The sequence below is a fragment of the Pseudorasbora parva genome, chromosome 7 (assembly GCF_024679245.1).
Source record: "Pseudorasbora parva isolate DD20220531a chromosome 7, ASM2467924v1, whole genome shotgun sequence".
In the NCBI taxonomy this organism is placed as follows: Eukaryota; Metazoa; Chordata; class Actinopteri; order Cypriniformes; family Gobionidae; genus Pseudorasbora; species Pseudorasbora parva.
Genome location: NC_090178.1, coordinates 3,067,353 through 3,082,796, shown reverse-complemented (window position 1 = coordinate 3,082,796; position 15,444 = coordinate 3,067,353). Strand labels below are relative to the sequence as shown.

General features: G+C 36.7%; 1 protein-coding gene across 1 annotated transcript in view; it reads right to left on the bottom strand.

Annotated features, from left to right (window-relative positions):
• Positions 1-9,061: 9,061 nt before the first annotated feature.
• LOC137082539 (cysteine-rich venom protein ENH1) overlaps positions 9,062-15,444 on the bottom strand; it is a 7,860-nt gene continuing 1,477 nt past the window's right edge. Inside the window, exons 4-7 of the mRNA XM_067447784.1 lie at positions 14,696-14,838; positions 10,751-10,836; positions 9,399-9,481; positions 9,062-9,300 (exon numbers count right to left, since the gene is read on the bottom strand). Coding sequence (XP_067303885.1) covers positions 9,158-9,300; positions 9,399-9,481; positions 10,751-10,836; positions 14,696-14,838 — 455 coding nt within the window. The 3' untranslated portion in view covers positions 9,062-9,157. The remainder of the gene's footprint in view (positions 9,301-9,398; positions 9,482-10,750; positions 10,837-14,695; positions 14,839-15,444) is intronic.

Below are 15,444 nucleotides of genomic sequence, written 5' to 3'. Positions count from 1 at the left end.
AATTGAATAAATTCACTTTTACGTCATAGTATACACTGTCGTATTTTGATGTTTTTGTCCATTTTTACTTTTTGTGATAATTGAATAAATTCACTTTTACGTCATAGTATACACTGTCGTATTTTGATGTTTTTGTCCATTTTTACTTTTTGTGATAATTGAATAAATTCACTTTTACGTCATAGTATACACTGCCGTTTTTTGAGGTTTTTCTCCATTTGTACTTTTTGTTATAACAGGGGAGCTCCAGTAACACACATACGTCTCCAAAGTGGATTACATATGCATGTTAAAGATAAAGATACTTACTAAATGTTTATTTAACATCTGACAGGAATTTTTGATAAGTATTGCAGATGAGCACATCACACCATAAAATAGACATCTGATACATCTGAATAGATCAGAATGGTGTGTGTGTGCGCTATAATGAAGAGTTCACTGTTGTCAACTCTGCTTACTTTACCTGAACCTGAGCAATGTAAATAAACAAATCTACATAAAGTAACTAAACATAAGTTATCAATTTAATTTGTCCATTAGTACTGTTGATAAAATGAGGAACATTAACACATCAGCAACTACATTTAAATGTAGTATTGAACATAAATCACATAGGTAACGGTAATCTTGTCTGATGTTACAGGGACAGAAGAGCTCGTGTGTGTGTGTTTGTGTGTGTGTGTTTATCTGGTGGAGAGCGGCTGATAAAGGAATGCTGTCATCAAAGGCTTTGATTCAGTATACTACAGAAATGAATAAAACATCAATTTAAATCTTAAGTTGTATTTTATTTCAAACAGTTATTTTAGCACTTTTCTGATTCTTGATGGCTCTGTATTTGCTGCAGAGCTTTTGTGGAGCAGGGCCTGCAAGACACGGGTGTCATGTGTGGGGAAAACCTGAGATAAAAATATAAAGTAATATCATTTAGTTACTTCTAATACAGAAATCAAATGACATTGTGCTGTTTAAATGAGTGCTTTTGTATTATGTTTGTGCATTTTTGTAGGATCTGAGATGTCAGCAGATGGGTGTGAGCACTGAGGATCCTGGACCCTTCATCACTTCACCTTAGTGCATCATCTGGGCCAGATATTGCTGTGGTCTCTTCATCCTCAGTAAACCCAGAGCCAGTGAGACTTCTAGAAAAAGACCAAAAGCGTCTAACAGTGCACTTATTACAGGGACGATCCCCCTGGAGCTAAGAGCCTTGCTCAAGCACACACTGGTGGTGACGGTTACGGAGATCAAACCAGAAAGCCCACTACACCGCAAAAGTCCAAACGCTATGAGGGACATGATGGATGGTTAGGACAGATGAAGGTGTTCACGCTGGTCAACTGCTTCATGAATATAAAGCTGCAGAACTGGCACACCTGTGTTGAGACGGGCAGCAGATGTGGCGTTCACCTTCTGTATGTGTGATCGTTAGAACAATACATTTGAATAAAGCTTTGTTTCATGTGTTGACTTTTATTCATTTCTTGTGATGTTTACTTTTATTAATTCTTTTACTCATTCATTCATGTTTCCTTAGTTGTCAGTAAATAAAATTATTCACATCATATTCACATTGGCTGCATTTGTCTAATGTGTATTCATGGCATGCATCGCTATGTCATATGACAAGTTGCCTTTTGTGTTTTACTAAAACGATATATATATAAAAAGGTAATATAATTAAGTATTGGTCAGCATTTGTCATTATTATTGTAAGTGTTTGTGGGTGTGCTAGCAGTGCAGTTCATTCTGGGGGAAATCTTAATTTTTTTTTATAGTATTTCTTACGTTTTTCGAGTATACAATCAACAGTTTCCTCCAAAGGCGAGATCTCTGAGCAGCTGAAAGATTTTTCTGAGCAGACATTACAAACACTGAGGGAAACCGCACCGGTCGGGCTGTGGAGTTACTGATGCTGAGCTCTTACTGCACCTGTCACTCATATCTTTTTTTATTTATTGTTTTATAATTGCATGGTGGTATATTTAACAACGAACAATCATAATGATAAAACTAATGGGTTTATGTACATTATATACAGAGAAAAAACTATAAAAAGGTTCGATATCTTGAATAAATCATCATAATGCAATAATTTTTATTTATTTGTTTTAGTTATTTCATAAGCCTGGGATCAAACAGGAGTTAAATTTAACAAGAAAAAGAGGGAAATATAAAGGAGATTTAGCCCACTTTTGCTTGTGGATTACATTTTCTGCATATAAAATAAAGAAATTAACAACATATTCAAGAGATCACGATTTGGGGTTTTTGCAAGGATAAAAAAGGATGAAATTGTCAGATTAGTAGGGTTAAAATGTATTTCTTATAGTACAATGACAAAATAAATGGGCAGCTGTTTCTTAAAAAAGACCACAAAAAATGAGCACGTTTAAACCAATATACAGATGAATTAAACCTGTCACACGAGTTGTTGCGCTTGTGATATCGTCATGGGTCACATGATAACGTCAACATGGCGCATAAAGTGCGGATCGCATTCATACTTAACGAGATCTGGATATATAGTACCTACTCTTTTAGCGCTCGTTAAGTAAGTACTTATTGAAATTGAGTACCTACTCAATGAGTATGCGGTTCCGAACGCAGCCCGTGACATTGGCGATCCGAATCATGAATCAATTCGCTGACTCATAACCGTTTGAATCTTTATTTGAGGATTGAACACAAACACAGAAGAGAAGACAATGCTGAATAAAGTCGTAGTTTTTGTTACTTTTGGACCCAAATGTATTTCGGATGCTTCAAGAGACTCTAATTAACCCACTGATGTCTCATATGGACTACTGTGATGATGTTTTTATTCCCTTTCTGGACATGGACAGTATAGTGTGCATACACTTGCATATGCTCTCGGACTAAATATAAAATATCTTAAACTGTGTGTGAAGATGAACGGAGGTCTTACGGGTGTGGAACGGCATTAGGGGGAGTCTTTTTTGACAGAATTTTTATTTTTTGGGTGAACTAACCCTTTAACTCACAATGAGTTCCAATGCCTTTTTTCCAAATTAATATGTCAAAACAGACGCAGCACTTCTGCTGTTGCTGCTGTCAAAAATGTGCCACATAAAAAAAAATCTAACCCTAACATAACCCTGAAATGTTCATGCATCTCTATTGCACTCGTTTGGTTTGTATACTAACTTTTCTTCTGAAGCAAGCTACAAAATCTATTTTAGAGATGTTAAATGCATATTTGTTAGCTTTTTAGTCATGCATATTAAAAATGTGTATTGTGTATTTATTTTGCTTAGATTTGCACACTTTGGTAGCTTTGTGAGATGTGCTAAATTCATGATTGGCACCGTCATTTTAAATATGCATTTGTTCCCGACATACTCACTTTGACTTTACATTACACACAGACACACACACACACACACACAATTTCAGTTTGATTGTACCAAAGGCTGCACAGGCTGAGAAGTCTTTGCAATTTCCATTAATCTATCACCATCATGCGGAAATAAACAATTGATACAATTCATAAAGGAAATAGTTTTCATTGAATTACGGCTGTTTGAAACAGTCGGCCGTATTCACTGACCTCAGGTGGCGTTGCTGATTATTAGTATTGCCACTCCAGAATTCATGTATGGGGAGAAAAAAGGGGAAAAACTTTAACTAAAAAAGTTACTACACAATCACACCCCAGAGTTTTTTGTTATATTCTGGGCTGTAGATATGGATAAGTATATTTTATATGGATTACAATTTAATTAGTTTAGTGCCAGGGCCAGCACAGCTCCTCAACAGATGCTATAGAGATGCACGTTAAGCTGCAGTAATAGTTACATTTATACAGATCACTTAATTCAATCCATTGCATTTTTCCAAAGGAATATGCTTGCATGTCAGAACATATGCTGCACTTCTGCTGTTAATAGTCGAATAAAATCCTAACCCTAACATAACCCTAAAAAGTTCATGAAAACTCTTTGAAAACTTCTTGAGAAGCTGGACACATCTATTTTAGAGATGTTAGATGCATATTTGTTTGCGTCATTTTGTGCTTATTAAAAATATGCATTGTGCATTTATTAATCTTTTTGGTGACTCTAAAGATGCATGAACTGCACAGTTTACTTTGTGAGTTATTTCAGTGCTAAATGCATCAATGGCACCTTCATTTTTAAATATGCATTTGTTCCCGAAATACTCACTTTGACTTTACACACACAATTTTAGTTTGATTGTACCAAAGGTTGCTTAGGCCGAGCCGTGTTAACAATGTCCATGAATCAATCACCATCATGTGGATATAATGGGTTTTTAAAAAGATTTTAGGCCACATTGACCTCAGGTGGCTTTGCGGATTATTACTATTGACACACTAAGCTAGTCTAGACTACATGTATGTCAAATTTGGTAGACAGGGAGAAAAACCTAGAGATTGGAAAACAAAAAGTGCATTTTTGTATAAAACCCCAACTATTTGGGGTCTTAACCCTTTCATGCATGAATTATGAAAAACATTATCTAGATTTTTTTAAGGTTACTTTAATACGATGCTAAAAGTGAAATCCATTTTCATTTTTACAAAATTTAGCTTTATCTAAAAGTTATTTAAATGTGGGGGTGAAACACTCAGTTTCAGTCAATCTCATGTCAATCTTGAGTACCTATAGAGTAGTATTGCATCCTTCATATATCCAAAAAGTCTTGTTTTATTATATTTATAAAAGAAATATGGGCTGTACCGAGTCTTTCCGGAAAAAAACGAGCGCCTGGAGGCGTATCGTGTGGGCGGAGCTAAAGAATGACGAGCGCGAACAAAGCGGTGACGTCCTCAAGCGTGGAGAAACCCATGGCTATCTCAGATCCGGAGGCTGAAATAAATTGAACAGGAGAAACAGCAACAGCAGGACGTCCGTCTCTGTGGTATGGACTGTATTTAGTGGCCTGTCAACATTTGTGTGTGTTTACTCGCAGTTTATGAGGACATGATTCGGTTTATGGACTATTGTATGCGACTAGACCTTAGCAGTAGCAAGCAAAACGGTTTTGCACGTCAGACTAGTGTAATGTTATACAGAGAACAACAACAGAGTCCGTTAGCGCATTTTAATGACGAAGCACGCGATCGTGTCGTTTACTGATGTTTACTCACGCGACGATAGCCGACAGCACAGACATTTGAAGCAGTTTTACTCACCGGCTGCTTCCAAAGCAGGACCGAACCTTTATCGCTGGGACCGCTCCGTCAAAAACACACTTCTTTGGTATGATTTGGTGAAGTCCTGTGACAGCAGTGACTGTGGAGATCCACTTTGAGACGCGACTGAAACGATGTTGTGAAGCTTCCCGTCATTTCTGCGTTCAAATCGGTTCAAATGCAGCGCTGCCTTCCCAGAATGCTGTGCTGAAGCGCTGAAGTCGCTCGACGTCACCCATAGGAATAAAGTGGAGCGCGGCGCGGACTGAGAGTGTTTATGGCTGTGCATTTCCTCTCTCGCTCTAGTCACGCGTGTGCGCGCACCCTACCGGGAGAAGAGCCCGTACGGCCCATACAAGGACCTTCCGCTCTATTAACGTCAAGCCGACCCATACTCGAAAAAAACTCCCCGAAACTTGTGAGAAACCGGAAGGAGTATTTTTAACACAGAAATACTCTATCAAACGTCCAACATAAGTTTTTGAAACTTTGTCTATGTTTAGGATGGGAATCCAAGTCTTTAACAGTGTAAAAAGCTCAGTATGCATGAAACGGCATTTCACCCCCCCTTTAACTGTCCACGTATGTGGACACCATGCAACTAAGGCGTAAAATGGGACAAAGCCACAGATGACAATATGGAACATTGTGTTTTTTATTATGGAATGCTATGCTATATATATCAGCCCAGCTATTAAAAACAATAGTATATAATATAATAACAATAAACATTGTAGGAATTATAACGGTAGTTACATATATGTGGAAACTGTCCCTGTACCGTTGCAAAATGGACATTTGTCTCGGTATGTATGTGTATGGTTGCCATTTAATGCCGTAATATGTCATTTTTAATGGTTATTTATGTTGACATATTTGTTTAAAGTCTCTTTTATTACAATATAAGACAAATCATAACATCTTTGCAAAAATAAATATAATAGCAGGTTACAGAAATCAGATTTTATGCAATCTGACTCCACTGCTGCATAACGTCCACAAACGTGGAGTTATTTTTTGGTGCATAAAAACTACATTTTACTCAAATTTTTAGTTTATAAAATACTAATCATCATACTTTACTGTACATAGTAATATTTTGTTTTTAGCTCAATTGACCTCCTTGTATAAAAGTTTTTCACAGATATTCCTGGGGCATTTAGCACATGGCTATCGCTGTCAGCCATCTTGGATTAAAGATGTCATCAAGCAATGATTATTTGGAGTAGCCACTGTTACAATACTGCTGTCAGTCTACTGACACTGCCCTCAAGTGTTTTGGAGAAAATAACCATGAGAAATGACCTTAAAATGGAGTTAAATTAACTGTCCCCAAATATGGACACCATGCATGAAAGGGTTAAATGTCTTGGAGCAAAGTAGTTTGACGTGTGGAGGCTTGTCTCTAATTTGAACTTTTAAAATGTATTTGTATGCACTAGAAAGGTCATAATGCTTATCAAAGTCCAGGCATCTGAAACTGAGAGATACGTTTATTATAGCCATCTAACACCTGCATAAATGTGTCTGAAAACTCTGTGTGCAAATGCATGGACTACACACACATTATCAGATGCGTTTGCTCTTTTTATTTAGCCTGTTTGTTATTAATACACACGCCTTCTCACTTTGTGTTAATGCATGTGTAAAGCAGTCAGCAGGTGACTGAGGAACAAAAGAGTCCTAATAACAGGAAGTAAGTCTGAAACGTGTGTTGCTCATATATAGCATGCAGCAGAGTCACCTGCTGGACACTCACGGTATTACAAACATGTTCTGATATCAGTAAACATGATTTATTTTTTGCACTGTAATAAACAATATGCATGTATTTAATTTTCCTGCATGCATCTGTATTTATATACCATATTAACTATTATAATAGAGATGTTAAATGCATATTTGTAAGCATCAATTCATGCACATGATACTTATGAATGATACTTATATTATTATTAATAATAGTAAGTACGAAGTGATAGGTCACGTAAAATCACATAGCGGGGTCAGCGCATGCTGAGGGTCACAGTGCGCAGAAGTCACCAACTTTCTTCAGAGTCAATAGCTCCAGACCTCCAGACTTCTGTGACCTTCAGATGAGCTCAAGAACAGCGTAGAGAGCTTCATGGAATGGGTTTCCATGGCCGAGCAGCTCATCCAAGCCTTACATCACCAAGAGCAATGCAAAGCGTGGGATGCAGCGACCAATCATGCTTCAGTCTGACAATCACATGGACGAGTCTGGGTTTGGCGGTTGCCAGGAGAACAGGACTTGCCTGACTTCATTGTACCAAGTGTAAAGTTTGGTGGAGGGGGGATTATGGTGTTAGGTTGTTTTTCAGGGGTTGGGCTTGGACCCTTAGTTCCAGTGAAAGGAACTCTTAATGCTTCAGCATACCAAGACATTTTGGACAATTTCATGCTCCCAACTTTGTGGGAAAAGTTTGGGGACGGCCCCTTCCTGTCCCAGCATGACTGCGCTCCAGTGCACAAAGCGTCGGTCCATAAAGACATGGATGAGGAGTTTGGTGTGGAGGAACTTGACTGGCCTGCACAGAGTCCTGAGCTCAACCCGATAGAACAGCTTTGGGATGAATTAGAGCGGAGACTGAGAGCCAGGCCTTCTCGTCCAACATCAGTGCCTGACCTCACAAATGAGCTTCTAGAAGAATGGGCAAAAATCCCCATAAACACACTCCTAAACCTTGAGGAAAGCCTTCCCAGAAGAGCTGAAGCTGTTAGAGAGGGTGGGCCGACTCCATATTAAACCCTACGGATTAACAATGGGATGGGAAACTTTTGGCAATATATACTATATATAATTAATTTGTATAAACTGTCAATTATGCTAATAATTAGTAGTATTGGAACCATTGGAACACCCTTTAATCGCAGTGAAATCACTGTATTCACACATATATGGATCTGTGACCCCTAATAACTTTTGAACAAATGATTTTAATAAAGTGACGTGATTATATAAAAAGCTGTAGTGTTGCAGAAAACATCACATGAACAGTGTGTTTGACTGACAGCAGTCACATATCCTGTTTTCACAGTCTTAAAGGGTTAGTTCACCCAAAAATGAAATTTATGTCATTAATAAAGCATCAAAAAAACATTTTGGTCCAAAAATAACAAAAACTACAACTTTATTCAGCATTGTCTTCTCTTTCGTGTTCCTCAAATGAAGATTCAAACGGTCATGATTCATATCGCGTGTCTAACTGGCAAACTGCTGAAATCAATTGGCATTGCCGATACGAATCATGAATCAATATGCAAATTCACGACCGTTTGAATCTTTATTTGAGGAACACGGAAGAGAAGATAATGCTGAATAAAGTCGTAGTTTTTGTTATTTTTGGACCAAAATTATTTTGGATGCTTCAAGAGACTCTAATTAACCCACTGATGTCTCATATGGACTACTTTGAGGATGTTTTTATTCCCTTTCTGGACATGGACAGTATAGTGTGCATACACTTACATTCAAAGGACAGAAAGCCCTCGGACTAAATCTAAAATATCTCAAACTGTGTGTGAAGATGACCAGAGGGTCTTACGGGTGTGGAATATCATTGGGGTGAGTCATTAATGAAATCAATTTCATTTTTGGGTGAACTTACCCTTTAGGTTGTGCTGTTGTTTTCAGTATCTGGCTTTACGCAGCCTATAAAACACAGATGGCTTTACTGATATGTGATTGAATAAGCTTTACTGAAAATAAAAAAGATTGAGGTAATAATGCAAAACAATGCAGACTGGCCTATTTCATCATGCTTTGAAAGCACAGTACCCTTGATTTTGTTTAATTATCATCATATTTGAGGTATTCCACATAGAAATATAACAATAGAATAGAAATAGAATAGAATAGAAATAGAAAGAAGTTAGAATATATACGTTTCACATTATAGGAAAGAGACGCTACAACTATCAAAAGTATGGTCTGAAATATAGCCATAGAAAATTTCATTTCCTCGCAATAGGGATGATTTTGTCTTCGCACAGGCAACTGGCGGGACAGTTCTGCCTCACGAAGGCGTGACCACAGGAGGCCAGTGCCTTCAAGGCATCGCAGTTGGTGTACTTGTTGATGTACGGACACGGGTTGGCTAGAAGAAGCAGAAGAGAGAAGTCAATCCAATGCAATGCAAACCGTCATCATTCAGGATCGCTTTGCAACCAAAAACTGAAATGAAGGCCTACTCACTGCACAGATTGTCTTGGCAGTTGCCCGGGCAGGAGGCACATGGAGTACCGAGCGAGTACGGAGGCACTCCTCTGTAATTCCCTCTGAAATACAGGAGAGAAGTGTGTAAAGTTGCTATTTGAGCATGAAAAAGTTATTCTCTCTATCAATGTCAGTGTTTCTGTACTCCTGAAGCGCCTCCATTGTAGTCTTGAGTTTTCTTTCTGGGAACGAACACGTCACAATATTCCTCATTATAATAATTCATATGCAGAATAAAGGGGCGGAGCCTGGTTGAGGGCGGGACATTTCCCAACATCACAACACACTGCTTCAGTCAACCAATCAGAGCACAGTGTGCTTTTCAGAAGTTATTAGTCTTTCATGGGAAGACTTGTGTTTGCATAAAGATGCATTTAAAGGTTAAATGCACAATATGTAAGATTTTTGTAAGATTAAATTATCAAAAACCCCTAGAACACTGTTATGTTTTGTTGCCTTGTGTAATTACGTTATCCCAAATGTTTCCAAAAATGTTTAGATCCAGAGAAATTTAAACCAGGACACGGACAGTGTGTCACCTATCAATGACACTAGTATTCCCAGCGCCATTACATCCACCGAAGAAGGTCATAATACCAGCGTGATCATAGATATATTTACATAGATGCCTCATTCGACCAATCCGTGCAGGCACTTATTAAGTATATATATCTATGATCGCACAGGTATTTTGACCTTCTTCAGCGGAAGTAATGGCGCTGGGAATACAAGATGAGATTTGTCTGATATGAGGTGAAAAATAACACATACTGTTGTGTTTCTCACAGAAAGCGATCGTTTCATGTCTAAAGACATCAGTGTTCCTCCACGAGCCGCAGGGTTTAATATGGATTTGTATGTCTGTGTGTTTTTACTCTCATAGAATTACACCCGGAAAAAGTAGACCATCCCTGGAACACAAATTTTTAACATACTATGATTTGGGACACACTAATTCTAATTTCAAATACTAATTAGGATATATAGTATGCGAATCGGGACACAGCAAGTGTGTTGAAACTGGTGGTTATGGTAAGGGAAGGCACATTTCCCGAACACCAATCAAAACACACTGCTCCAGCTGACCAATCAGAGCACAGTGTGCTTTTCAGAAGAAGGGGCTTCATGGAGACAGGAACTAAACTGAGTTACTGACAGACTGGGAAGAGAGGAGCCGCAACAATGGAGAATATGAGGAAATAATCAACATTCAAGCAGGAAAACCGTTCTAGAGCACACAAACATAATCAAGACTTGGTAAAAAGGCATAATAGGTCCTCTTTAAAACATCATAGTGAAATCAACAGCTCAGTATTGAGAGAAAGACGTACGCGCGGTAGTAATGACATCCGTAGAAGAAGAATTTTCCACACTGAGTCATGGCGCAGCCGACCTCATACGAGCTGTACCACACCACCTACAAAAATAAATCAATACAAATAAAAAACACAGCCAACAAGATTCAGTTTGAGACATCTTACTTCTTTTGGCACACTAAAAATAACATTATAAACATATACATAGCTATCCTGTTCGGATCTTGTGAGAAAGAAGTTCACTTAATATTGTGTACAAGTGCACAAATAATCAAATAAAAGGCCACTTGAGCAAACTTAAAGAGTTCACTTTCATACGCTTTGTAATAATGTCAACACTTAAAATAGTATGTTTTAAAGAGGTGGTTGATTATGATTTGTGTGTGAGCATAAATAACATCTGCAAAGTTATGACACTCAAAGCTCAATGCTAATGGAGATTTTCTTTTACTTTTACTCTTCTTAAGGACTACAACAAACAGCTGTAGGAACTACAACGAGCTTCTTCATGGGTTAGTGACATCACAACCCTAACATTTGCATAACCCCGCCCCCGGGAACATGTGGAGAAGAAGAGTTGCTGTAGTCGAGCACATTTGGGAGTCGCTCGAGCTGTCGTCCATCTTTCACATTTAATGATACAGTACGAACACAAACGCAATAGCACGTCATAAAGCAAGACGACAGCATAAGTTATAACCGTAATTAAACTAAACTATCCCTGTTCTCTCTTCATCTGCAGATATTATAACAGTAATTAAACTAAACTATCCCTGTTCTCTCTTCATCAGCAGACATTATAACCGTAATTAAACTAAACTATCCCTGTTCTCTCTTCATCAGCAGATATTATAACCGTAATTAAACTAAACTATCCCTGTTCTCTCTTCATCAGCAGATATTATAACCGTAATTAAACTAAACTATCCCTGTTCTCTCTTCATCAGCAGATATTATAACCGTAATTAAACTAAACTATCCCTGTTCTCTCTTCATCAGCAGATATTATAACCATAATTAAACTAAACTATCCCTGTTCTCTCTTCATCTGCAGATATTATAACCGTAATTAAACTAAACTATCCCTGTTCTCTCTTCATCAGCAGATATTATAACCGTAATTAAACTAAACTATCCCTGTTCTCTCTTCATCTGCAGATATTATAACCGTAATTAAACTAAACTATCCCTGTTCTCTCTTCATCAGCAGATATTATAACCGTAATTAAACTAAACTATCCCTGTTCTCTCTTCATCAGCAGATATTATAACCGTAATTAAACTAAACTATCCCTGTTCTCTCTTCATCAGCAGATATTATAACCGTAATTAAACTAAACTATCCCTGTTCTCTCTTCATCAGCAGATATTATAACCGTAATTAAACTAAACTATCCCTGCTCTCTCTTCATCAGCAGATATTATAACCGTAATTAAACTAAACTATCCCTGTTCTCTCTTCATCAGCAGATATTATAACCGTAATTAAACTAAACTATCCCTGTTCTCTCTTCATCACTAGATATTATAACCGTAATTAAACTAAACTATCCCTGTTCTCTCTTCATCAGCAGATATTATAACCGTAATTAAACTAAACTATCCCTGTTCTCTCTTCATCACTAGATATTATAACCGTAATTAACCTAAACTATCCCTGTTCTCTCTTCATCGGCAGATATTATAACCGTAATTAAACTAAACTATCCCTGTTCTCTCTTCATCAGCAGATATTATAACCGTAATTAAACTAAACTATCCCTGTTCTCTCTTCATCAGCAGATATTATAACCGTAATTAAACTAAACTATCCCTGTTCTCTCTTCATCTGCAGATATTATAACCGTAATTAAACTAAACTATCCCTGTTCTCTCTTCATCAGCAGATATTATAACCGTAATTAAACTAAACTATCCCTGTTCTCTCTTCATCAGCAGATATTATAACCGTAATTAAACTAAACTATCCCTGTTCTCTCTTCATCAGCAGATATTATAACCGTAATTAAACTAAACTATCCCTGTTCTCTCTTCATCAGCAGATATTATAACCGTAATTAAACTAAACTATCCCTGTTCTCTCTTCATCAGCAGATATTATAACCGTAATTAAACTAAACTATCCCTGTTCTCTCTTCATCAGCAGATATTATAACCGTAATTAAACTAAACTATCCCTGTTCTCTCTTCATCACTAGATATTATAACCGTAATTAAACTAAACTATCCCTGTTCTCTCTTCATCAGCAGATATTATAACCGTAATTAAACTAAACTATCCCTGTTCTCTCTTCATCACTAGATATTATAACCGTAATTAACCTAAACTATCCCTGTTCTCTCTTCATCGGCAGATATTATAACCGTAATTAAACTAAACTATCCCTGTTCTCTCTTCATCAGCAGATATTATAACCGTAATTAAACTAAACTATCCCTGTTCTCTCTTCATCAGCAGATATTATAACCGTAATTAAACTAAACTATCCCTGTTCTCTCTTCATCGGCAGATATTATAACCATAATTAAACTAAACTATCGCTGTTCTCTCTTCATCAGCAGATATTATAACCGTAATTAAACTAAACTATCCCTGTTCTCTCTTCATCAGCAGATATTATAACCGTAATTAAACTAAACTATCCCTGTTCTCTCTTCATCACTAGATATTATAACCGTAATTAAACTAAACTATCCCTGTTCTCTCTTCATCAGCAGATATTATAACCGTAATTAAACTAAACTATCGCTGTTCTCTCTTCATCAGCAGATATTATAACCGTAATTAAACTAAACTATCCCTGTTCTCTCTTCATCACTAGATATTATAACCGTAATTAAACTAAACTATCCCTGTTCTCTCTTCATCGGCAGATATTATAACCGTAATTAAACTAAACTATCCCTGTTCTCTCTTCATCACTAGATATTATAACCATAATTAAACTAAACTATCCCTGTTCTCTCTTCATCGGCAGATATTATAACCGTAATTAAAATAAACTATCCCTGTTCTCTCTTCATCAGCAGATATTATAACCGTAATTAAACTAAACTATCCCTGTTCTCTCTTCATCAGCAGATATTATAACCGTAATTAAACTAAACTATCCCTGTTCTCTCTTCATCGGCAGATATTATAACCGTAATTAAACTAAACTATCCCTGTTCTCTCTTCATCTGCAGATATTATAACCGTAATTAAACTAAACTATCCCTGTTCTCTCTTCATCAGCAGATATTATAACCGTAATTAAACTAAACTATCCCTGTTCTCTCTTCATCAGCAGATATTATAACCGTAATTAAACTAAACTATTTCTGTTCTCTCTTCATCAGCAGATATTCTCTGCTCATCTCACAGCAGTTCCCACTCCAGCGGTTTATAGATTATCATGACAGAATATGCTAATCAATGAATGAAGATCGTTAACTCAAAATCCCATCCTCTATCCATTGCAAATGTATAGTTAGAAATATATTAACAGAGTTTTTAATAGAAATTACATTAATGTTTACCATAAATTAATCTAAATTACTGTAAAAGTACTTATTTTTCACAAGAAATGACAGGTTTCACCCTAAAAGATTGCAGAAAAAAAATATAGCCACTCTTTCCTTGGATCAAAAATATTGATAAATCTTGTTTTTGTAGCAAATCATGTGAATATATATATATATTACATTTATTTCTCTTTACGACTATTGTAATTGTCTTTGTTTTAAATTTAATTCTTACACATGGTATTCTTATTTCTCATGCATATGTTATCACTATTTTAATTAATTTCTATATAAAGCACTTTGAATTGCCATTGTCTAGGAAATGTGCTATACAAATAAACTGCCTTGCCTTGATGTAAACTAACCACTAATGGCTTTCTACTAAAAGACTTTAAATAAATGAATCCTTGTTGAATGCAGGAAAGAAAAATGCATGTCATACCACCGAATAATCACCTGTGTGTAATGTCCAGTTGGTTGACCGTTGACGGATCTGCTGGGATATTCATAATTGTTGACTTCGCTATGCCAGGCATTTATCACTTTAGTCCATGAATTAAGTCCAGACCCCTTGAAGAGATTCTCACCCATTTCATATCCTGTCCATCAGAGAGAAAACATTCAGTGAAAGAGCGCTGCATCTGGTGGACTGCAGGTGGGATGAAATCATGAGGATTTTAAATGACATTTTTCTTATTTAACATTGCATTTTTGTCCACTGAGATCTGGCTCATGCTCTGCATGTCGACTTTCATCCTGCACACTTCATCTGCATGTGTTAGTCAGCATGTCAACACACACACTTGCACAATCCTCCTGTATAAATATTAGGTCTATAGGCAGGCATGTGGGTTGGATGAAAGACATCTTCTGTTTTCTCACGTCTACACTGCTCTGGTTGCATATACCGTGGACTCAAAAACCTATTTGGATAGTTAAGCCGAAAATAAAAAAAATGCATGAATGTCAGATCATTTCCTTTCAGATTTTGTCTGCAATAATAAAATAATAAAGCAAGTGGCGTTTATTTAAAGGAAGAAAGACTTTTCATGCAAAATTGGTTAACAAAAAAAATGGTATAAGTAATAAAACAATAAATGAAGCATCAGTGGAACGTGCATGTTTGATTTGATGAACTAAAGCGTAAAAAAGAATCACCACAACAGCAGATGATTAAAATGCACTTAAAATAGTTTGAAGGTTTA